Genomic DNA, 25034 nt, shown 5'->3' on the forward strand with positions numbered 1-25034 from the left:
AGTCCAGATAACTTCCTTTAGTGTCTGTTTTGACCTTCAGATTATGGTAGGGCTTGGTTTGTTTCAGTTAACTGGGAAGGTTAGCACTGACCACATTAACTCTTCCTGCTGGTGTTCGTAGCATGTTTGCATGGGGGGTTCTGTTGCCTGCAGTCACTTGTGGAACGATAACACCGAACTGCTGTGTGTGGCAAAGAACCAAAGGGGCAGCGTGGGGTGTGTGCTGTGATGGAGTTTGTGTGTTAGAAAAAGAAACAAGAGAACGAAGCCATGTCCTTACACTCGTAGTGAGCTGAATGTTATCTCGATCTCCCCCTCCCTTTTAGACTCTGCATTCTTCCATCATGTTGTCATCGTTTCGTAAAGTCAAAGTCCAGGTATTGCTATGTAATGCATGTGGTGCTGTCGCCATACTTGCCTGCCTTTATTGCAGTGACCTATTTGTAACAAAAACCTACTGATTTGAGAGTTTGTATGACATAGCAAATGCTTTATTTGCTATATTATATACTTCACTGTTCATTCTGGTCTGGCTTTCCCCTAATACTTTGAGTTTCCCAATTTCTGCGATGCATGATGTGTGAACACTGTAGAGTTCAGTATAATCAGCTGTTGGCGTGGATTAATTTCCTAAGAGCTTCTTGTTTTAGAGAATTCTTGTGCAATGTCTTTTTAGCTATCTAAAAGTCAGTGATGGTAAGATTTACATCACAGCACATCATACATTTGAAGTCAGCTTTGGTTCATAACCCACGCACTGTGCTCTCGCTGTTCGTCTGTGCCATTTTCAGTTTGGAGATGGCAAAACAAACAGGGGCCAAACTTCTCCTGGGTGACACAGCAGCCACATTCTATTTGGAAATGAGCCAGGTGAATGTCTGTGCTGGAATTAGCATTATAATGAAAAGATGACAGGAATGGAGCATGCTGGGTGAGTTATGTAACATCCCATTACCTGTAGCCCTGCGGTTCTGCAGTGCGGTCGGGGTGCTGTGTTGGAGCAGGGCTGCGCTGACACCAAAAGCAGAGCGACCCAGTTATGCATCAAGGCACCAAACTCAGACCCTGTTAAGCAGCTTCACCAGTTTAGCTGCGGAATGAAAATGTTAACATGCCTGAAAATGAGCAGGTGTTTAATTGCCATACAGGTTTTGAAACATGGATGGCTGTGCACAAGCCCTCATCAGCCCGCATCGGTGCGTTTGCAGCCTGCTTTAGTTCTAGCACAAAAGAGACCTTTTTTTGTGTCCCTGCAATGCCAACTTAACTCTGGGGGCATGTTAGGATGTTACTTGTGCTGCATTTCGTCGGTGTGATCCTACAGCACTACACTGCAGCTCCAGCATATTGGGCTTTTGTGCTGCAGCACCTGCCTCACTGTGTCTTGACTCTGCGGTCCTTGGCTGACCGGTGATGGTAACCAGGAGCACTGGGATGCAGGGTTCTGCTGTGTTCTTCCCTTGGCACTTCTGTATTTTCTAGATTTAAATTAATAGCAAGCTAAATGACTGTGCTCTAATTATCCCTTGTTAGCATTTAAAATCTGCAGCATGGTGTGTATGATGGATACCCTCGGTTACTTCTGAGGCACACACACTGCAGCATTCCCCTGGCAGCAGCAGCCAGGGTGGTTGCTTTGCTTTCAGAAAGCCATGGGTGATTGGATCCCATGGGAAGCAGTGATGATGTCCCCATGGCTCAGGGCCACGTTGCCTGAGTGTGACACTGAGCACAGAACTGTGTGGTGCTGCTGCTGGGGTCACCGGTGCTGAGGGCGTGCAGCACATCAGGGCTTGTGACAGCAGTCATTATTTTACTACATCTCAAGATAGTGATCTTTATGTAGTGATATCTGATTGCTTTTCAGGTAGAGTGGTTTACTTCTTTCAGCTTTGTGTAATTGTTTGGACAAAGCTGCCAAAATCTACTGTGCAGCACTCAGTGTAGTTTGCACTGGAGTTTTTAAATCCCTGAGACCACATTCAGGTCAGGAAAACGCTGACCTCTGCCGTGCCTGCTCAGCCAGCATCACTGTCGTTTCCACTGAGCCCACCTCGCTGCCTCCCACACCCCAGCACTATTGCTGACATCGTCACTGTGCACTGCAGCAGCCATAGCTGTCCGTGGCTGCGTGTCAGCAGCCAGTGTGCATAACGGGGCAGGCTGGCTATTTTGGCCTGAAGGAGGAGAGCAATAACTTCAGTTGTTTTTTCTTGTGTGGTTGTTTTTCTGGTCTTAAACCTGCTTGTGCTTTTTTTATTATTATTATTATTTTTTTTTTTTAACACCACTGCAGCAGTGCAGCGTGACGGAGCATTTTGGGTTGCCCTTTAGCTAGCCATCAGCCAATTAGTGACTTTCCAAGTGCAGTCTCACAGGACAAATTCAGAACAGCAGATACTCTTGGAGGAGCAGGTTCAGAGCCGCCTCCTGCAGCCATTCAGTGCAGCATGAGGAGCACACTGCACCCCCAGCACGGCCTCCTGCAGCCCGGCCCCATGCAGCTTATCAGCCTGTGCAGGCAGTGCAGGGTGGGGCTGCTGTCCCCCAGGAGGCTGGGGGGGATAGGGGGGTGTCAGGTCACTGTGGGATGAGCTGTGCTTCTCACAGAGCTTCCCTTCAGCCCATCTGCTGCTGGGCGTGCGGAGGTGTGCTGGAGGGGGAGGTGGAGCCTCCGTAAAACCCCAGCATGGTTTAGGTTGGAAAAACCTTCAGGATCGTCTGGTTCCAGCTCCTGCTGTGGGCACAGCTCCCCACTGCCCCATCCGTGGCCTTGGGCAGCTCCGGGGTACCCACACCTCTGGGCTGCAGCGCCAGGGTCTCACTGCCCTCAGAGTGAACAGTTTCCTCCAAACATCTAACCCTACCCTTATGTAGTTAAAAGTCATTGCTGCTTGTCCTGTCGCTACCCCCCCCCCCCCCCCCACATTCCCAGTCCCCTGTTAGGCACTGTAAGGTCTCCTTGGAGCCTTCTCTGGGCTGAAATGCAGATGGTGCACTGAACCAAAAAGCCTTGGAAGCACCTCACAGAGTCCCTTGGCACTGAGGTGCTGTTCTGCAGCATCCGTGACTTCAGAGCACAGAGTTCCCCAGCGACTGCTGATCGCATTCTGGCACCATCTCGCCTTGCTGACGTCAGCTATCTGCTGCAGGAAAGAACAGTCTATTATTGCTAGAGCAAAGCACTTCTTTTACAATGGACTGGCTCGACTTGCTGTGTTATAAAGGGAGCCTTTCTTTTGATGGATTCCAGCAAAAAGAGGAGCGAGATTGCATAGCTGGTGTGCTGAGAGGCAAACCAGCCACTGGCCTAAATCACAGGGGGGCTTCATTTATTTAAATGGAAAATAATTTAGTGATCTAACTAACTTCGTCAATTTAATATTTTAATAATTATTTAATAAAATAATGATTTAAAGTAATTTGAGATCATTGGCACTGTGGAGGTACTTCTCATACTGGTATGTAAGCTGACAGTTGATCTGGTGACTGTGGTGTTCTGAAACATAATGAAGATTCCTTTTTGTTTTTCCTGGTGATGCCCGAATCCAGAGCAAGGAGCGGTCCATTAGGGTTAGGCTGACTGCCCCTTTGTCATTACTGAGCAGAATTCAGCTTAAAAAAAGGAAAAAAGTAGAAAAAAGAAAGAGTTGTTGGAGTTACTACGCAATGTAGCAGCACAGGGAAGGAAATCATTGCTAAAAACTTCCTGTGATTTTTCTGGCTTGCTCCCTGGAGTTGAAAGACAGTCTGAAGCAGCCCTTCACACAGCTGTCCTCTGCAGGAGATGCCCCGTAGCTGGCCTCCAGCTATATTTGGGGTTTGATCTTTTAAAGCTCAAATACACCAATCCAGTGGAGCTTTTGGTCTCCCTGGGCTTCGTTCCTGCCATTCGGCCCACGCAGCCCCTTTGTTCCACAACCCTCTTGGCAGCAGAACAGCCAGGCCTGGAAGAGAGAGCGGAGCTGAGCTTTCCTTCCTTCCTTCCTTGAACCACTGCAGTGCAGCTGAGCTCAGAGTTGGCCAGGTAACAACAGCTGCTGTGACGCAGCAGTGCTGAGCAGGGGGCTCTGCCCACCTCATCCTTTCTGTCACATGGCCCCACTGCGAGTGCTTGGAAACCACACAGCAAACAGTGTGTTGTGGATAGTGTTCCAACCTGGCCAGTTTTTCATGTCATTATGCAAGATATGCATCTAGTTAAAGCATGCAGCTAGCTGGTGCCTAAGTAACTTTATTTTGTATTTAACAACGTATTTCAGAGATTGCCTGTGTCTTTCCATGCAGTTTTACACTTTCTCTTCCACTTTTTATTTTGTAGGATTGAGGGGAGGTACGTTTAGTTTACAATGCTTACATGTATTTATAATAAAGGCATTGACCAAGCTGTACACGTAAGCACCTGTACATCCAGACATTAATTGCATAATTGCTCAAGCACTGATTATTTGTTGCAACAACTGCTTGATATGCATAGCAAGTTGTCAAAAGAGCACGTAAGTACCCAAACTTTTTGACAGTGATGGTACTTCTTAATCTGTGTCACACTTCTGTTGTAATGCACAGGTTTCTTAATGAAAATCCAGGTGCTTTCTGAAAGTTTAGGAACTGAAAAGTAAAAGTGATCCCCATGTTGATTGAAATTAGATAAAACAATGATCAGGATTTTTGGGGGTCTGCAGTAACAATACCAGCTTTCAGCAGATGAAATGATACGTAAGGATCTCCAGTTGAAGAGAGAGAGTTGGTTATACAAAATACTCCTTGAATTCCTTCTCTGTTTGTGACATCAGATCTGTGGAACAGAGCCTGAGCCTCTGGGTTGGCTTCTGCAGATGTGTGTGGGGTTGGCAGGGTGGGTTTATGGCTGCTTAACTGTCTGAGAGAGCAGAGTGGCTGTCACACACACGTGTGTGCATCAATATATGCATGTACAGTCCATGTATGTGTGTGTCTGTATGCATATGGATGTACTTATGTGGGCTCGTTAGCTGTTCTTTAAGGAACAGAGTTAAATATCATTACTGAAGCTACGTACTCAGATATGTACTCAGTATTTTAACTAAGTTTTCATGTTGTCCAGGAAACATCTGATGTTTATGTATCTACATGTGGATACATGTGTGTATGCACACATATATGCATAAGTGCACACAAACATGTTTCTGAAGCAGCCTTTTACAATCTGTATTTCATGCTTGCATGGTGAGCTGTGGGTGGCATGGCCTTCGTACTGCTGGGCAGGCAGTGGTAGCCATAGCTTTCCAAGACAAGCAGGTGTTTAATGCTGTTGTAAATGCTCTTTTTCCATGATATCCTGCTACACGTTCCTATTTATTTATGTTCTGTGTACATACCTACATACATTTACTGTGGGTAAACCACGTTTGAGTTTAAAAGAAAGAAATACACATCAATGACCAGCAAACAAAAACCAGGTTCTTCTTTCACGGATCTCTCCATACCTTTGTTTTATAATACAAACAAAACGTTAACTGAGTGGTTTTTGGCTTTCAGAAAATGGATCCAAGTGGGGTAAAAGTGTTGGAAACAGCAGAAGATATCCAAGAACGGCGCCAGCAGGTTTTGGACCGTTACCACCGGTTCAAGGAACTGTCTTCTCTGAGGCGCCAAAAACTCGAAGATTCCTATCGCTTCCAGTTCTTCCAGCGCGATGCAGATGAGCTCGAAAAATGGATCCAAGAGAAACTCCAGATAGCATCTGATGAAAATTACAAAGACCCAAGCAATTTACAGGCAAGTCCTACTGCTATCCTGTGGCGTTGTATTGTTAATATTAGGATGTACCACGTCAGTTGGAGTAGGAACAAATGCATAAGAGTAGCGTGAGAGTGGTGAACAAAAGGTGGATGCAAATACATGCAGCCTTGGAAAGTGCTCTCCAAGAGCAATGGGTCTTTGCTGACATGATTGGAATATTTCTGATAGTAGATTATATACTAAATCAATACAGAAAAACTTAGTACAGTGTGCTGTAAAACCAGCTTGGGTTAATCCTAGAATCAGCTCGGTGAATAAACGCTATAAAAGATGGCTGAAGAAAACAAACTTGTGTGGGAGATGGATTTTCAGATGTTAGAACTCTCAGATGTGTGAGAGCAAACACAGCAGTGACATACCTAAACTGCTGTATCTACTCACAAAGCATGGTACAACTGTGACTTCAACTGTGCTATTGTATTGTTTGCTTTCAGTGCGAAATAGCAAAAAATAAGTGAAAAATCCTGATGCAGGGATTTGTAGAGGAGAGCTGTGCACCAAATCTCAGCTACGTTCTTTGATGTTTTGCTTGCAGGGGAAGCTGCAGAAGCACCAGGCCTTTGAAGCTGAGGTGCAGGCCAATTCAGGGGCTATCGTTAAGCTGGATGAGACTGGAAATCAGATGATCAATGAAGGCCATTTTGCATCTGAAACCATAAGAGTGAGTTTGAAAACTTTTTTCTTCTTACAGACTTTTTCTAGAACAGTTTTAGTAGGTTACGTGCATAACTCTGTATTCCAGAACACATTTTAAAATTCTGCAAATACTCACAAGAGAATTCCTATATGGAACGTTTACAGACTTTAAGCACCAAGCTCATAGATCTGCTTCATAAGTGAACTTTCTACCCACAGAGTTCAGGAACTTAGCCTGGAAAATCTCCAGTAATTCCAATATGTGTTGAAAGTCACAAGGCAAATGATGAATGATGCTTATGATTCTTCCCAAAAAGGCACAGCATCAAGAAGCAGCCAAATTCACAAGACCAGATGTTAGGGATATTAACCACTGCATTTGTTTGCTTAAGTAGAACATTATAACTTGCTCATTGAGTGACCTTAAATAATGATGTTTCTTAGCTGTGCTGCTCAGTGTGAATTCTCACTTGTGTTGTGCTTGGAGTGATAACTTGTTTTCTAATGGTTCAGTCTTTCACGCCGTACAGGACTGCACAGCGCCCCATAGTAACAGCCACCCAAGTTGGGTCCCACATACGAGTAGGTGAAACTCCTGGCTGTGCAGTGCAACTTCTTTTTGCCATGTCTTCTGTCTTCCTTGCTTGACAGTTTGCATTATCCTTTGGGGCAACAGTAGAAAATTGAGTAGTGTGAGCTTTCTCTTCCCTTGAGTGAATTTTCTGAAAGGATTAAACAAGTATCCACCCATGCTGGGTGTTCAAAAGCTTCTCTAGCATGACTTTCAAGTTTCACATCTAGATGAGCAAAGCCTTATAGGTGATGGGTGGAGCAGATACTTTCCTGTTTTGCAAGTTGTGTGCCTGTGTGGGAGTGTGGTTTTTCTTCTAATTGTCTATAAAATTTACAGTAGCTCCTAAATGTCTTGAAAGGCAGAATGCAGCCACAGAGACTCAACATTAAAGCTAGTAACTGCTCCTGGCATTTAAGTATTGTAATACTTAACAGTGTTGGCTACATATATTAACTGAGTGCTGCTAGGACAAACAGTGTAAATACTGTGAAGTGGCACAAATTTGACTTGAAACAAAGCATGTGGTCTCAAATAAAAATGTATTCCAAAATGAGAACAAGATTTGCATCTTGGGAGTTGACTTAATTTTAAAAGATTGGAACATCAGTGCTTTGCTGGAGTTTTTGGGTCTGACTTCACAGTGCTGTAGAATTTAGATCCAATTATGTCTCAAAATGCTTACTTCACTTCTATGAATATAACTGTATGATGGTTTCAATAATTAATAAGTGTTTAAATATTCAGTTAAGTAATTTCTAATTTTATATTGTCATTTTATATCACTTAAATTAATTAGTGGAGGTGAAGATTTCATGAGGTCCTTTCACTCTCTGTCAAGTAAGATTTAGGAGCATGACACATTGGAAAAAGCCTCATCCTAAGGGCAGGAAGGGAACACATTTGTTCTTGTCTGATATGGGATTTTAATGTCAGCATCCTGTTGTTCCAGACTCGTCTGCAGGAGCTGCACCGACTATGGGAGTTACTGCTGGAAAAAATGAGAGAGAAGGGAGTGAAGCTGCTGCAAGCACAGAAGCTGGTGCAGTTTTTACGGGAGTGTGAAGATGTCATGGACTGGATCAATGACAAGGTACATTATTACCTGTGTTTGCTGTGTTCTTCTTGGGAAATTAGATTTATCTGTGTGGAAATTTCCATCTTTGTATAGTAGCTGGAGTCCAGGTAGCCCAAGAGAACTTCTAAAGGTATTTCATTTTACTGGTACATTTTATTTAGGTTATTCATGTTGTGTGAGCAGTAGGTGTGCAACCACTCTTCTTCCTTTTGCAGCCACAAAAAATGGGAACTAGAGTAAGGGGAAGCCTGCGTGTTGGAGAGCATGGCTAGGTGTAATCAACCCTGGGCTTCACTCTAGGAAGAACTTCATATTTTTCATAGAAATCAAATTCAGATTTCTTGTAGGGGAAATCTACTACATAAAAGCAAATTTTTGTTATAAATGTTCAAAGTGGTTTGTTAGGGAAAGTGGCCAGCCTAACCAGAAGCTGTGTGTACAGAATTACGTACATAAGTACTTAAGATGGCAGTATCTTCAGGTGCACGCTGTAAGGACACTTGTTGCAAGAGAGCTGTTGGCTTTGAATTCTCTGAACTCTGAGGAAAGAGACCACAAACCACCATCTCGTGGAAAGCCACAAAATGATCATCTGGGTTTTCACAATGATAGCTTTTGGTTTTGTGTCACTGCGGGTTCAAACTCTAAACTCTGCATAACTGTCTGCAAACTCTGCATAACTGTCTGAACAGACAGTTCAGAACATGGCAGTGCACTTCTCAGAAATAGGTCTTGTATCAGAAGACTACAGCAAAATGCATAAGTAACTGAAAAACATAAGTTTCAGACCCTGCATGGCCAATTATTTTCTTGTTACAAAAACACGTTTTTTCCAAGCATGTTTTGTTTCAGTATTTTAGATGGCTGCAGCATTGGTCATCACACACAGAACAGTGAGCCTAAGATAATGGAATTGATTTAATGACTTGAAAATTGAACAAAAACAAAGATGAAAAAACAATCCTCATAGTGACCTAGGATGTTTTTTGTAATTGTGGAGAGGTGTTGGGTGAGAGAGGTTCATGTTTTGAAGTAAGAAAGTTTGTAGTTTAAAACCTGATTAGTCCAGTTTGCTTCCTGGTTTTTGGTAGTGATTTCTCCTAGGTTATACTGAAATATACTTTTTTTTTTTTTTTTTTGTGCTAGGAAGCAATAGTGACCTCAGAAGAGCTTGGACAGGACTTAGAGCATGTTGAGGTTTTGCAGAAGAAATTTGAAGAATTCCAAACAGATCTGGCAGCTCATGAGGAAAGAGTGAATGAAGTGAACCAGTTCGCTGGCAAACTTATCCAGGTAAACATTCATGTATGTTGAATATCTCTCCTGGCTGGTGTGATATAACAGCAACATTTTGTCTGCAATGCTCCCTACCCTTTCCCCATCCCTGCAGTTTGGTAGGAGATTTGTATCGTTTACTGCACATGTGTTTAGATTCCTGGCTATTTGAATGGCTGGAGACAGGGCAGGATGTGTTGTGTTCTAGAATGTAATATATTGTTTACTGGCCTCTTCCTGTTGACTAAATAGTTCATAGAGAGACTGCTGCATGAGTATTCAGTGTTTACACAGTGACACTTCAGGAAAACTGCTGAACCGAGAGATCATTTGGAAAGTACAGTGATTGTAAATTGATTTCTTGGAAAACAGTGGTTTTTCAATTGATAGAATAGAACATCAATAGAAAATGGCTTTTTTTTTCCTTTGCTTACTAGGAACAGCACCCCGAGGAGGAACTTATAAAGTCCAAACAGGATGAAGTAAATGCAAGCTGGCAGCGTCTTAAGGGGCTTGCCCAGCAGAGGCAAGGAAAACTCTTTGGGGCAGCTGAAGTTCAGCGCTTCAACAGGTATGATCCTGGTTGGATCCTGGCTGGATCTGCTGAAGTGATGTCATATCTCTATATAGATGTCTGATGATCCTTTTAGCTACGCACGGTATTGTGAGAAGGGCTACCATCTGGTTTTGTTTTGCTCTTCCTTGTGACTGAGGAACTTGCTCAGAGGGGATTCTGAAAACAGTCATTCTGTTCTAAAGTTTCAACACCTGGAAGTTCTGTTCGTTCTTTTGCTTGGCAGTTCTGCCAGTCTTTACTCTGAGAGCTTTGCCCTGTTCAATCCTACGTGAGCCTTTAAAGAGGTTGTTTTTCTTTGTTGTTGTTGCTGGCTAGATGTCAGTCCAGTTGTTCAGGGCAGGAAGGAGGTTGGATGGGTGTCTTTGAGCAGTGTCTTTCTATCTTATCTGCTGCTTGTTATTTTGAGGTTTTTATAATGAAGTTGGAAAGGGGTCTAGGGTAGAAAAGTGACTGGTAGCTTCTATTTGGTGAAACCATCTGAAGAATGGCTTGCCAGCACACTCAAATGCTTTTGGGGATTAAAAAAACATATACACATCTTTTCAGGTGCCTTTGGCTTGTTAGTTTATTATTATCATCAGCTGCAGTGTTTATATAAGAGTTTGCAATGCAGGTATGTCTGTAATAAGTGAAAACATCCTGCTTTCTTCCCCTTTCATTAAAAGATTTACTACTTTCAATTTGTGCTTTGTTTTGAAGGGATGTGGATGAAACTATCAGCTGGATTAAGGAGAAAGGGCAGTTGATGGCCTCAGATGACTTCGGCAGAGACTTGGCCAGCGTGCAAGCTTTACTGCGTAAGCATGAAGGCCTGGAAAGAGATCTTGCAGCTTTGGAGGATAAGGTACTTGTATGAGATGCATTTTACCTACTACTTAAACTAGGTAACCTGTTTTTAAAAGGCTAGGAGCTTATTCAGTGTTTGTGACTGTCTGGGTTTAGGTTAAGGCCCTTTGTGCAGAAGCTGACCGTTTGCAGCAGTCTCACCCAATAAATGCTTCTCAAATTCAAGTGAAACGCGAGGAACTGATTGCCAACTGGGAGCAGATCCGAACTCTGGCAGCAGAGAGGCATGCTCGCCTTAATGACTCCTACAGGTAGGAGAATTGAATTGCTAGAATGGATTTTTTCCTTTCTTCCATGTTCAAATTTGATATAAGACTGTGAAATAGAAGAAAGGGAGGCTGTTCCCAAAAGTTTGGGATGATGCTGGTGTTTTCAGTAGTAGTCTTAGTCACCAGATGATACTTTACATCAGCTTCTTGTAAAAAGACCTATTTATATAAATACTTTAAAGCTCTTGGTCATTCTCTGAATACACAACAATTGTGAAGACACCTTGAATTTTTAGGACAAGTTCACTTTCTATTGACGTCTGCATTCGAAAATGCTATCTGACTGTGTTCTGTTGTTTTTTAACATGCTTATTATGAACCTGTTCACTGTGGAGTCTTTGTGATTTTGTTAAGAGTTAAAGTATGGTGTATTGTTGGGTGCACTGTCCCAGAGTAAAGGAGATAATACTCTCATCTGTGACAGTTGCCTTCTTGCTGTGGGGTTTGTTTTCATCCATACTTGTTTCTGTACCTGCGTGGTTCTCTGTGAAAACTAAACTATTAGATCACTATTAAGAAGCTGTGCTGATGAGAAACTTAGCCTAACGTGGTGGTTAGTTTGTCTTTTCTGGTGTTGTGTTTCTGCTGTTCATTCCCTCACATTGTGTATGTCTTCACCGCCATAAATCTCGCACCAACTAATTATTCTTACTTTGCCTTTACTGGCATATTCTCTTCATTTTAAAAGGGAAACAGAAACTGATTTTTTTTCCTGATAAGTGTTAAACATGTGCCAAAGGCAATAACTGTAAGAACGTGCTGAAAGTCATCTGAGAATTTATTTGTTCTAAGGCTGAGGCATGTGCAGTTGAAACTTTCTGTCAGCTCTTCCCCCCACACACACTGGTGTGGCTGTGACAGAAGCATTGCCCTGGGCTGTCTTGAGAACTTGTGCTTTGAGAACTGTCTTTTGGTTTCTGTTGTCTTCAACGTATAGACTTGTAGCTAAGAATATTCCTTTTACTATCTATATAAATTGTATGAAATACATATGTTGGAGAAGCAATAAAAGGTTTCTGCTTCTTAAACTTAGTGTTTTTCTAATTTTAAATGTCTCTTTTAGATAGAAAACTTAATTATTTAATATTAGAAAACTTAATTATTTAATATTCTAATTGCATTTTGGTATTATATTGTCTTGTTTTCATCCACGGAACTGCTTTCATGTTTGTAACCTTTACCTTTGGTTTAAGGATTGAGAAAATATGCAAGCAAATGATTCCCAAACGTTTTCTCTCTTGTTTTCATAAGGTTGCAGCGCTTTCTTGCAGATTTCCGGGATCTCACCAGCTGGGTAACTGAGATGAAGGCTCTGATAAATGCTGATGAGCTTGCCAATGATGTGGCTGGAGCAGAAGCCCTTCTAGACAGACATCAGGAACATAAGGTATAATGGCTCGCCAAGTCCAGTCAGCAGCTCTCTAAGACTGAATTGTGTCTGACACAGTCTCTGAGTCAGGGCTGCCAATGTCGTGCCACTGGCATCCTTGCATTGTACAACACGGCTCAGTGTTCTTATTTGAGGATCTTGATTGCAGGTAGATACACTGATAGCTGTTTAAAAGTGCTTATGATAATATTTTATCAAAAATATTTAGACCTGATAGCAATCAGTTGGATAACAACTGTTTTAATTCTCCATCATGAGGAATTGCTCTACCTAATAATGCAGCTTGAAACACCAACCCTTAGTTTCTGTTTAACATATGAATTTATACTTTCCTCGTTTGCAGTATAAGGTGATGCATTTGAATCTAGTTTTCTTGTTTGGCATGATGTATCTAAATGCCTCAATGATAAACTTTAAACTCTCCAGGCTGTTACATCTCTTATTTCAATAGCAGTATTTTGACACTCTGTTGTAAGCTATACTGTGGGAAATAACTTTTTCACTTCCATTTCACAGGGAGAAATTGATGCTCACGAGGATAGCTTCAAATCTGCTGATGAGTCTGGGCAGGCGTTGCTTGCAGCTGGGCACTATGCTTCTGATGAAGTTAAAGAAAAGGTAAGTTGGGCAACTTGAGAGCAACTCCTACAAGAATTATGTTTTTTTTCTTTTGTGTCCCTTAATTTAGAAGTTCTTAAGATTTTAAGCTGCAAAGTATCATCTTAACAGGTTACAGAGCTTTTAAGACTGATAATTTCTGTTCAGACTTCCATCTTGATTTTACATTGAGAAGTAAATGAACCAGTCTGTTAAATGCAGTGTTTCCTTTTCCCAATCCCTTAGCTGACTGTCCTCTCAGATGAAAGATCTGCCTTGCTAGAACTATGGGAGCTTCGCAGGCAGCAGTATGAACAGTGCATGGATCTGCAGCTTTTCTACAGAGATACCGAACAAGTTGACAACTGGATGAGCAAACAGGAAGTGAGTGCATGCATTTGAACTCTCCAGTTTGAATGTCATTAATGCCAATCTTCTGTAGGCACAAACCATTGTTAATCACTAGTGGCAGTGACTCTACCTACCACTGGACATGCACAAGGGATAAGGTGCTGTGCAGTTTGTTACGTGGCTGCCCGAGGTGCTACAATGACTGTTTCTTTCTAATGCTTGAACTATGAGCTGGGGCAGGTTGGCCTCGTGTTGCTTTTATGTTTGTTTAACTCTTGTGAAATACTATTTGAAGAAGAAGCTAAAAGTAATTATTTGGAGTCTTTGGCTGCAAGAGGTGGATAGGGAACACCTTCCCAGTATTATCATCCTTCCTTTCCAATCGTATGTAGGAAACATCACTGAGTGTGCTTGGGTTGACTTTTAGAGAAGCTGAAGACACAAACGAAAAATCCACTGATGTTTGTTGCCTTGCTTTAGGCTTTTCTGCTGAATGAAGACCTTGGTGATTCTCTGGATAGCGTGGAGGCTCTTCTAAAGAAGCATGAAGATTTTGAGAAATCCCTAAGTGCTCAAGAGGAGAAAATCACAGTAAGACATTTATATTGGGTCGTCACTAAAGAAGTGAGAAATGAATGAAGTTGTTGATTGGAGAGGCAGCATTGGTGGGGACTGACAGAGAAGAACGTGATTTGCTCTGCTAAATGAGTCACTGTGGAAAACAATCAGTGGAAAAGCTAAGATAGGGCTTGATTGCTGCCTCAGACTGCTGAAAACCCAATGCCTTGCTTAGCACACCAGCATGGGGGAAGAGGGTGGATTTTGATAAATGGTCATTTGTGCACATGTAAGAGCATGGTATAGACTAAAAGGGTTTAAACAGTAGCTATCTTAATGACTGTTTGTTTTTGATGAGCTTTTGAGAATTGACTTGCTGTGTAGACTTACACGAACAGTTTTTATTACACAAAATAAATGGAAAATCTTTTCACTTTCAGGCATTGGATGAGTTTGCTACTAAACTGATTCAGAATAACCATTATGCCATGGATGATGTTGCTACGCGCAGAGATGCTGTAAGTATTTAACACAGATTTAGTTTGCAGGTTTTCTGCTTGATTATTTTAAATAGTATGACTACAATATGGGATAAATCACTGGAGCTTTCACTGCATACAGTCGACTTTCTTATAAGCTGAAGAACTTAAAAAATCTTGACTTAATCTTTTCTTTTCTTCAGCTACTGAGCCGCCGAAATGCTCTCCATGAACGCGCCATGTACCGCCGCGCTCACCTGGCAGATTCTTTCCATCTCCAGCAGTTTTTCAGAGACTCTGATGAACTGAAGAGTTGGGTTAATGAAAAAATGAAAACTGCTACTGATGAGGCTTACAAGGTAAAAAAGAGACATCGGTGTCAGAGTATTTTTAAGGCAATACCAAGCTTGATATAATCAGTCTAGTGATGTGAAGCAGTATCAGACAGACCTTGCTGAAGCAGGCAGTATTAATGGCAACAGGAAGAACTGCAATTTCTCCCTGTTCCATCATGCTGTAATCATGCTAATCAATAGCTTAAATGTTCTGATTTCAAAGATGTATTTGTGGCACCAATTCCTTTTGTGACACATTGGCATGCATGTAAGTGTTGTCTAATTTAAAAATGCCTTCCGAGATCTATATGTATTAATTCTGGATTGAAAGTTTATTTTTCTTTCTTTATCTGTAGGATCCATCGAACTTGCAAGGTAAAGTTCAGAAGCATCAGGCTTTTGAAGCAGAGCTTTCTGCTAATCAGAGTCGTATTGATGCACTGGAGAAAGCTGGCCAGAAGTTGATTGATGTCAATCACTACGCATCTGATGAGGTGGCAGCTCGCATGAATGAAGTCATCAGCTTGTGGAAGAAACTTCTGGAAGCCACTGAGCTCAAAGGTAAGATCTAGTTATAAGAATCAAGTGCTTTTTTAGAGGCTTTAGCTGCGAAAAGACGAGGAAGTGAGTTAAATGAAGTGGAAAACTTAAATCATCCTCTTGTCACTCTGTCTTTCTCAGGTATCAAACTGCGTGAAGCCAATCAACAGCAGCAATTTAATCGCAACGTAGAGGACATTGAGCTGTGGCTGTATGAAGTAGAAGGTCACCTGGCTTCTGATGATTATGGAAAAGATCTTACCAGTGTTCAGAATCTTCAGAAGAAACATGCCCTGCTCGAGGCAGATGTTGCTGCCCATCAGGTGAGGGGAATAATTTTTCTTCCTGCCCTTTGAGATGTGCTTACTTGAAAATGATCACCCCAGAGACTTCATCAGATGACAGTAAGAGTCTGTATTTTCATATTTGTCTGTTTGGGCTTCACAACTTGCGTATCAGAAAAAAAATCTGAACTGAAACGGTTCGTTTAGAGTGGCACATCTGTAAAGCTAATGAGATTGCAAAACTCTTTTGTCTGTATGAATTTACAGATTAAATACAATTTACATATTCTGCTCAATGTAATCTGGGATAGAATTTTTATCAACAATTATTGCTGCACTGGCAGTGTGCAGCTGAGTTTCCTTTCCTCTACCACAATGTAATGTATTTGCTAAAGCTTGAAAATACTCTTCAAACGTTCACTGCATCAAGCAGAAAGCCTGAAAACTTGTAAAGGTTGTGACATAAAACTATTACTAAATTAATTTTAGGATCGGATAGATGGCATCACCATCCAGGCACGCCAGTTCCAAGATGCTGGGCACTTTGATGCTGACAATATCAAGAAGAAACAAGAGGCTTTGGTAGCTCGTTATGAAGCTCTGAAGGATCCTATGGTAGCTCGTAAGCAGAAACTGGCAGATTCTCTTCGCCTGCAGCAGCTTTTCCGCGACATCGAGGATGAAGAGACCTGGATTAGGGAAAAGGAACCTATTGCAGCCTCAACAAACCGAGGTTGGTCCATTCTGATGCCTGCAGGATTTGGGTGTCAGAATTGCTGTGATGTATAGGGAACTTTCTATTAAAAAAAATATTAAACAATTTTGAAATGTTTACTGCAGTTAGCAATGCCTGCATTTATGTATTTACCCGTGGTTCTTTAAATATTCTACAGTTAATTCTACAGTAATTCATTGGGTAACTCAGTGTTCTGCAGTGCTCTGTGGTGGCTCTTACTCTGCAAGTTTATCTGCTGTTTGTTGCAGCTTCCTTGAAATTTTTAATTCTGAGTGATCAGACATAAACCAGTTAACTGTCTTCTGTTTTTCAGGCAAGGACTTAATTGGTGTCCAGAACCTACTAAAGAAGCACCAAGCTCTGCAGGCAGAAATTGCAGGCCATGAACCTCGCATTAAAGCAGTCACACAGAAAGGAAATGCGATGGTGGAAGAGGGTATGTCTCAATATTTCTTAATTTTCTGTCTTTCAGAAATCCAAAAGTCTTTGTGCAGGACTTTGTTCTCTAGCTCTGTACCATTAAAGATTACTGACTGATTTATCTGAGAACTAGCCAGGTACCTGCAAGCAGGATGAGCTTCTAGTCATTCTTTCACTTGGAAATAAAAATAGATTCCTTGATGGGAACCTGTCACCATTTTCACAGATCTTCACCTGATCTTGGCAGATGCATGTATTCAAATATTCCTGGAGCAGTTTCATTCACAGGTACAATCTCTGAACCAAAAGGACAAACTAAATTATGATTGCCTTATTGCAGACAAAATAGGCCATGTAGGTCTAAACAGGTCTCATTTTTGTGATTTTTTTTTTTTTTTTTTCCCCAAGAAGTACAGGTGACCTTTTAGTCTCTGTTACTTATGTCTCTAAGTCCTTCAGTCTCCTCTTTTTCCTTTGTAGGACATTTTGCTGCTGAAGATGTGAAGATCAAATTGAATGAACTTAACCAAAAATGGGACTCTCTGAAAGCCAAGGCATCTCAGCGGCGACAGGATCTAGAGGATTCTCTGCAAGCTCAGCAGTATTTTGCTGATGCTAACGAGGCAGAATCATGGATGAGGGAAAAGGAGCCCATTGTAGGCAGCACAGACTATGGAAAGGATGAAGACTCTGCTGAGGTATTTGACACTGGATTACTTTTGCATAAACAGAGTGAGGGCTTCGTTCAGTAGCAGAGAAAATAAGGAGCTCTGCTACTTTTAGGATTCTCATAAAAAAGGGTGGAAGGTTTTTGTGTCAAGCTCAATTTTGACTCAGAATTGAAGTACAATGGCTGTTTTTCCTGTATGTTAGCTATTACTGTGTGTGTCATTTTGCTGTTCAATGTATTCACTATAATATAGAGAATTTGTGTGGTATACTGAGGTAAATATCAGTAAACTCTTGCCTGCTGCAGTGTTGTATTTCAGTATGAGTTTAGCTTCGAGTACTTCAACAGTTCTGAAGTATTTTCTTATGCAGAAATTGCTATACAAGTGTATTTCTGTGGCCAGACACTGCTGACTGATGTTTCATTGAAATTAACTGCAGTTTAAAGCTATTCTTTCAAACTTACCTCTGTTTCTGGAGTAATATTTGATACTCCTTCCTGGTAAAAAGAAAAGAATGCTTCTGAGATAAGGTGGAGCAAAAGGATTAGAAGCATTTAGGCAGCTATCAGGCCTGTGAATAAATAGATGTAGCTATTCTCAGGAGAGTTGGAGGTCTGGCAGCTCTGAAGAACCCACATTCCCTGTATATGGAGCCCAAGAATATATTTTAAGCTAAACAGCATTTGTAAAAATGGCTTGGTGTACATGTCATTTTTATCATTTGATTTCAGGCTCTCCTGAAGAAGCACGAAGCTTTGATGTCTGATCTTTCTGCTTACGGCAGTAGCATACAGGCATTAAGGGAACAGGCCCAGTCCTGCAGGGTAAGGAAGGATGCTAATCATGTTGCTGAAATTCTTGGGTCAGCAGAAGTTAAAGACCGAGCTTCATAGCAGCAGTTGCTTTTGAGAACTTACTGCAGACTGTGCCTAATTTTCTAATTAAAAAAAAAAAAAAGATTAGTTATCGCTTTTTATAGTTGTAACAAACTGCTGTGTTACATTGAAAGAAAACAGAACAATGTTTCCAATGTTTGAGGGCAGAGAATGCCTAAAATAAGTCCATCTGTGCTGCAGATGGGTTTATTTCAACAGGAATCACTTCAGAGCATTTACAGTACCTTTAAGGCTGAAGTATTTTTTAGGATCACTACTTTGGTTGTAATAACCGTGCAAAAGTTTCTGTATCTTTACTCATTTTTTTTCTGTTGCCTTCCCTGTTAGCAACAAGTTGCTCCCACCGATGATGAAACCGGAAAAGAGCTTGTGCTGGCACTCTATGACTACCAAGAGAAGAGTCCTCGGGAGGTGACTATGAAAAAAGGAGATATTCTCACCCTGCTCAACAGCACCAACAAGGTATGCTGTTGCCTGCCAGGTTGCTGAGCTGCTTGGCTTACTTGGTTTTGTGTGTTGAGTTTTGTTTTTTTTTCTTTTTGTTCTGTCAAAGAAGTTAAAGCATTTGCACATTCAGTCTGTGTTCCCATTTAGCACTTTAGCATACTTCATGTCACTCTTATGACTCCCTTCTGGCTGCCAGCTTTTTCTAAGTCATAAACCCTGTATGCTATAGGGTGTGTGTCTGCAGGAAAGCTTATTTCCTTTCATTTGAAGAATTTTCTGACCAAACACAAGGAGAGAAGTAAAAGCAAAACTTGGCTTTCTACAGGAGACAGTTTGAAATGACCTCCATGGAAAGGACAAACTCTTGTTTTCTGGTAGTAATAGAAACCTCTAACTTTGCCACCATTCAGGTGCTCAGCATACTTAACGCTTTGTGTTTGCCTCACAGTGGTTGCTTTTATTTTCTCATCACAGGACTGGTGGAAGGTTGAAGTTAATGATCGTCAGGGCTTTGTACCAGCTGCCTATGTGAAAAAACTAGATCCTGCCCAGTCTGCATCCCGAGAGAATCTTCTGGAAGAGCAAGGCAGCATAGCACTGCGACAGGAGCAAATTGACAACCAGTAAGATCTGACTAATGAGATATGACACCACCCAGTGTTGGCTGGGTTGGCCTTCGTCTCACATGTGCCATAAGTTTAGGTGGATGCCACTTCAGCTAGGGAATAATTAATTGGAGCAAAACAGAGGGGCTCCTTTACTGGGAGCACCATACTGAATCATTCTTATTCCAGATATTCCTGTTGCTTTTTCCATTTTTTTGACTGTAAAATTCATGACACTTGAGCTCAACTTACTGTCTGACCTGAGTATTATACGTGTCCCTTTTGTTGTTGTATCTAACTACTTAAACTTGTTTGTGAGTTATATCTGTCCTAAGCAGCTCTTGTATTTGTAGCTGTCACTTCTTAATGTGTGATCTGTTTTGAAAAGCTTTCTTAAATTTGGCTGCAAAAGTACAGTACCCTCCCTATAGGGCTGCCTCTGGAGATGTCTCCTTAGGAGCTGCAGCTCTCTTAGCACCAGCTTGTTGGTTTTGTTGGATTGTTTTTTCCTGAAATGCAGTGCCACCACATGGGTTAAAACCTACCTTCTTTCTCTTTTATTAAAGAGGAACACACGTGCCTTTGCAAATGCAGAAAACTGCACAACTGCTTGGTAACGACCTCCTGAGGCAAATGGTAGTTATAGATTAGTTCAAGCAAGGGCTGTCAGTGATAGCTGTGAGCTACCAGCTCTTCTTATCAAGCCACTTGGAAGCCAGAGCTGACAGTTCAATGCACACTCCCATCTGTTTGCATAGTTACTCTACATGAGAATGTCTTTCTACTCAGTTGTTTTGAGTCACTAGTTATTACAATGTCTTTCAATAAGTTTTAGTTTTAGGACTTAAAGTAAATCAAGCTAATAAGGTAATTTGTACCAATTTGTAGCAATTTTACCAAAGGAGGGCTCTGGATTTTAATAATGTGTAACTATTCTGTGGGTTTGCCTGCAACTTTTAAGAACTGTTAGAGGTGTCTTATTTGAGAGCAAAGGAGTGGGGGCCACCCTTTGGTTTTAAATCAAATGGCACAATGATCAGGAAATGAGGAGACCTTATAGAGAGCGTTCAACTGTACTGCTGAGGTTCCCTCCCATGAATTTCACTCTGGTCTGATTTGCTTTGTTTGCTTCTTAATGACATCTAAATTCCTCCATTTAAATGTGAACTTTTAACCATCTCCTACCACAGACGACCCATGGATGGAGCTGCTGCTTTCATTATTTTGGTTAATCTAACTAATTTTTTGCATGCATTTGCTGTGCTCCCTCTGTCTGTGCAGGACTCTCATAACTAAGGAAGTCGGCAGTGTATCTCTGCGTATGAAACAGGTCGAAGAACTGTGAGTAGGATTAGCCCTTTCTAAACCATGCTGTCTCCATACTGTCACTGTTCATTCCCTTTGTTTCTTTCTTTCTTTGGGAAAGCTGCTCCAAAGAGACACAAAGGAAGCAATTTCTGCAACGTGTGTTTTTTTAGTTTAGATGAGTGTGTCGAGCTGTGTGTTTTGTGTGTTGTGTACAGCCAGCCCTCCTGCCAGCTGCTTGTCCTGTTGGTCACGTCACTGCTAGATTGGTGATGGGGTCATTTTCCATTACACTGATTTTATTTGCCCAGTGAGGGTTCAGTGATATCTAGACTGTTTCCTTTAAAAAGTGTGTATTACATTTTCTGAGGTGCAGGTAGAATTACTTGTTTATATAAATAAATATGCTTGGTGTATCCGTTTTATATATAACATCACATAAATGTCTGCTTCTGGTAGAATCTTGCCCCAGGTCCTCTTATGAGCTTTGCAAGTACTCAGTACCTAAAACTGTGCTGAAGCAAACATCCGCAGTTGAGTCAGGCTCTAGAAAAGTGTTTTCCTGCGTGCAGTAGCTCATGCAAGTCAGACTAGAATGCTGCCATTTACTACAAAAGGTTCTTGGTTCCTAAAATCCAGTGGTGAATTCAGGGTAGATGGGAAACTGCAAAGTCTCAGCTACTGGAGAGACTTATTGCTGCTTATCAGTTGGATGTACAGGCATTGCAGCCCAGGATGTCAAGGCTTTCTGGGAGCAGCCTTGTTTGTCTCTCAGTGTTAGAGGCTTTTCTGAGCACAGGATCTTTGAAAATTGACATCTTGCCAGGAATCAAACAGGAGACATCAGGTTTTGTGCTCTTAAATACAATGATGCTGCTGTATTTTCATGTTGGCCTTTCATGATTCAGCTGCTTGTTCAAGCGAATTTAAGCACTTCAGAATGAATGTGGAGTAAAACCTCTAAGGTAAATGAGTAATAATTTCACTGATACCATTGGTAATTCCACAGATATATACAAGCAGCACATGTAAAACAAGTTTAATGTGTTTTCTAGTTGAATATAATTGTGTTATCAGAGAAATAACATCTCTTTTAACCACACAGCAGGTTTTGCACTGAACCATAGCTAGGTAAGACATTTTGTGTCCAGTAGCTGTCAGGTTAACGGGTTTAATCTGATGGCAGACTTCATGTACTCTAGGAAAATATTTCTCACAAAGTTAGCTCTTTTCTTTGTGTATCCTGTGCAGTCATTCCTGCACTGTAGTGCTGCTGTAGCCATGAGCTGTGGTTTGGATTTGCCTTTGCCCGCTGAAGCATTAAATGTGGGAGGCCTCATTTTAGTGTGCTTACCTATATAAAGGAGAGATGTGCACAGTTTGCATTTACCTGATCCTGAACTACTAAGTCATTCTGTAGAGTAGCAGTGTGTAGATTGCAGGCACTTCCAGCATCTTTGGTGCTACGTGAATTTGTTTAATGACTGTGACTCTACTCAATGCAGTCTGACTGTTCCTGCCTGCCTTTTCTGCTTGTTCCAGGTATCATTCCCTTCTTGAGCTGGGGGAAAAACGTAAAGGCATGCTAGAGAAAAGCTGCAAAAAGTTTATGCTGTTCCGTGAGGCTAATGAGCTTCAACAGTGGATCAATGAGAAGGAAGCTGCACTCACTAACGAGGAAGTGGGTGCTGATTTGGAGCAGGTGGAGGTGCTACAGAAGAAATTTGATGATTTTCAGAAGGTATGTTGTAATCTGTGTGCTAATTCTTCATATCTGAGCATAGCAGAAAAGCACCAACCAAGTTCTGTAAGAATTCCATTTTGTGCAACACATAACCTTCAGTTAAGCCATATTTTAGTTGTTGTTGAAAGGAAAGATATGTTTTTGTTTTCAGCTGTAGAGCATTTCACAAGATATACAGAAATAGTTCTCTGCTTCAAAATGCCAATAGGCTTTTGATTTTATTTTTTTCCCCTTTGTGTTTGCAACACTTGTTAGTATTTCTTTGCTTGAGGTGAAGGAATTTCTTTTCACACACGTTTGTTCCGTCCACTTTGGTAAGGCGCTGCATACTTAAATGCAGCAGTGCTTGACTCCAACAGTGGAAAAGCTGGTGACCTGATAGCTCTGTGTGTTATCACCCTTACAGCTTGCAAGTTGGCTAACACAACCTGAGCCAGCCTAATAGTGTAGGTGTGAAGATGACAGCAGTTATCGGATTTGTGATAGTGTCTGTTTGTTTGTTTGTTTGTTTGTTTTTAAAGCTAATGGTTGAAACTAAAATGTGTCATCTAATAACATTTAAATGCAAGTTCTCCTCCGTTTATTTTTGTTCATTTTTTAACTGGGTTCCCTTTATTACTGATGGAAAGGTCTCTGTTGGTCTGTTTGGCTGACAGTGTTTTAGTAAAAGTACTTCTTAAAACTGGCTTTTTAGTTGACTTATCTACAGCAGTATGGACAACTTTTGATCTCTTGTTGGTAATGCTATGTACCTGACAGTTCAGACATGTATTCCATTGCAGACTGTGTATGGAAAGCTCTGACAGTGTGTTTCTCTAACACGCTGATACTTGGCACTGATAGCTGGGGTTCCTCAGCACATTCTTCATTTACTGATAACTGGAAAGGTTGAATGTGCTGAATTCCTGCTGTTATCAAACTGCTTCTCAGCACCCCTGGTGTTCCAACTTGATCCACGTGTTTGGCCAGTGTGAATGCTAATGTGTGAATGTAACTGTTCTCTGCAGGATTTAAAAGCTAACGAGTCACGACTGAAGGATATAAACAAGGTTGCAAACGACCTGGAGTCTGAAGGGTTGATGGCCGAGGAAGTGCAAGCAGTGGAGCACCAGGTCTGCTTGTTTTTCTGACTTAGTCTGATACTCTTGAGAAGTGAAATATTTCCTTCCTTTCTTTAGTCTATCCTGCTTGGTGTTTCATTGTAACATTGTGGCTGTTACTGTTTATTGTCTGATTAGAGACATACTCTGCTTCTTCTGCAGTATGGCCATCACAAGGGTAACCTTTGAATTGTTTCTTTTGAAATAGTGCAAGTTGCACCATCTAGAGCTTCTTTTCTTTTTCTTTATTTTCTTTTTAATATGACTGGAATTTTCTTTAAGGTAATACTAAACGTCAGGGAGATTCCATGAATCAGCTTTGCTTCTTCACATAAGTGCCAAACTCCCATTCCTATTGCACACACAGGTTGTGAGAGCACTGTTGGCTTTGTGACATGCTGGCAATTAATAGAAGAAGCTGCTTCAAAGCATGTCTTCTGTCTTCCATTTCTGAAAAACAGTGGAATTTTTCTTTCTGTGAGAAAATATCAATTTGTTTGGTAGGAAATGACAAGACTTTGTTTTTCTTTCCTTTGCAGGAAGTCTATGGAATGATGCCCAGAGTAAGTGTTAATTTCCATGTGGCAATTTTTGACAGTTTGGAATGTAGAAGTTCTGCTGTGATTGCAATCCATTTGCATGAAGGAACTCATTTGTGATTTTGAGTGGGTGTAGAAAGATTATCTCACCTTCGATCTGTTCATTGACTGGCTATTGAACTCCACATCACCAATCAGTGCTGAGCAGGATAACCCAAAATGACAAAAATACATGTTTGTAAAAATTGATTTATGCTGTTAAGGATGGAACACAGAGATGTCTCAATTTCTAAACATTTTCTGGTAGTTTCAGGTTTTGCTTTGTATTTAAAGCTGTTTCTTCACATTTTTAAACAGGATGAAACTGATTCTAAGACAGCCTCTCCTTGGAAGGTAAGTTGCTGAATCCAGGATAAAACAAAAACTACAGCACACGTTCTTGGTTTTTTTGCTTTTTTAGTAGACTGTACACCTTCTCATAAGCTCCCCCCTTTTATTTTTCTTTCTTTAAGATTGGAGAGAATGACTTTAGAGGTGTCTTACTCTCAACCAGTGTTTTGAGTTGGTATTGACTTAGGGTTAATGAATTTCACTTCACTTTGCTTGTTTACTTCAGCAAGCGTGTTAAAAAAACTCACAGAGCATTAAGCAGGAATGTGCCATCATAGACTTACATGCCAGTTCTCTGTCAGTACAGATAAGTTGTCATCCTGCACTGCTCTTCATTGCCAAAGTGAAAATTCTCCATTTAGTGGATTCCCAATGGAGAATTTGCTGGCAGTCTGATTTTGACCTGTGCAGGGGAACTCCCTTTTGTTTTGAATTCGTACTATCAAAGCAAATCATAGTTGTTATGCCACTGTTTTTAGGTATTACCAGGACCAGTGATGTAAAATCCTCCCCATTCACTTAGCATTACATTTATTTATTGCAATACATCAAGGGGAAGGAAATGTTTTTATTCCTGGAAGTCAAAGGCACTAATGCCAAGGTTCCTTCAGCAA

At 41.2% G+C, this 25034-nt stretch overlaps 1 protein-coding gene across 6 annotated transcripts in view; it reads left to right on the plus strand.

Annotated features, from left to right (window-relative positions):
- Nucleotides 1–344: 344 nt before the first annotated feature.
- The window catches only part of SPTAN1 (spectrin alpha, non-erythrocytic 1), a gene marked incomplete at its 5' end in the record, with an annotated part of 43520 nt that continues 18830 nt past the window's right edge, over nucleotides 345–25034 (plus strand). For 2 of the 6 annotated variants that reach the window (XM_079544879.1, XM_079544880.1), the window contains 27 exons: nucleotides 345–377; nucleotides 5518–5757; nucleotides 6317–6442; nucleotides 7941–8081; nucleotides 9213–9359; nucleotides 9779–9912; nucleotides 10618–10762; nucleotides 10861–11015; nucleotides 12285–12420; nucleotides 12940–13041; nucleotides 13267–13404; nucleotides 13852–13962; nucleotides 14370–14447; nucleotides 14612–14767; nucleotides 15100–15304; nucleotides 15425–15606; nucleotides 16057–16300; nucleotides 16617–16739; nucleotides 17204–17421; nucleotides 18126–18218; nucleotides 18618–18752; nucleotides 19212–19360; nucleotides 20624–20683; nucleotides 22190–22388; nucleotides 23399–23503; nucleotides 24031–24054; nucleotides 24388–24423. In XM_079544879.1, the coding sequence (XP_079401005.1) occupies nucleotides 345–377; nucleotides 5518–5757; nucleotides 6317–6442; nucleotides 7941–8081; nucleotides 9213–9359; nucleotides 9779–9912; nucleotides 10618–10762; nucleotides 10861–11015; nucleotides 12285–12420; nucleotides 12940–13041; nucleotides 13267–13404; nucleotides 13852–13962; nucleotides 14370–14447; nucleotides 14612–14767; nucleotides 15100–15304; nucleotides 15425–15606; nucleotides 16057–16300; nucleotides 16617–16739; nucleotides 17204–17421; nucleotides 18126–18218; nucleotides 18618–18752; nucleotides 19212–19360; nucleotides 20624–20683; nucleotides 22190–22388; nucleotides 23399–23503; nucleotides 24031–24054; nucleotides 24388–24423 (3615 nt within the window). Of the gene's footprint in view, nucleotides 378–5517; nucleotides 5758–6316; nucleotides 6443–7940; nucleotides 8082–9212; nucleotides 9360–9778; nucleotides 9913–10617; nucleotides 10763–10860; nucleotides 11016–12284; nucleotides 12421–12939; nucleotides 13042–13266; nucleotides 13405–13851; nucleotides 13963–14369; nucleotides 14448–14611; nucleotides 14768–15099; nucleotides 15305–15424; nucleotides 15607–16056; nucleotides 16301–16616; nucleotides 16740–17203; nucleotides 17422–18125; nucleotides 18219–18617; nucleotides 18753–19211; nucleotides 19361–20623; nucleotides 20684–22189; nucleotides 22389–23398; nucleotides 23504–24030; nucleotides 24055–24387; nucleotides 24424–25034 lie in introns of those variants that run through there. The other 4 variants (XM_079544883.1, XM_079544881.1, XM_079544884.1 and 1 more) reach the window with 2 other exon arrangements.

Source organism: Tetrao urogallus, assembly GCF_951394365.1.
Source record: "Tetrao urogallus genome assembly, chromosome: 19".
NCBI lineage: Eukaryota > Metazoa > Chordata > Aves > Galliformes > Phasianidae > Tetrao > Tetrao urogallus.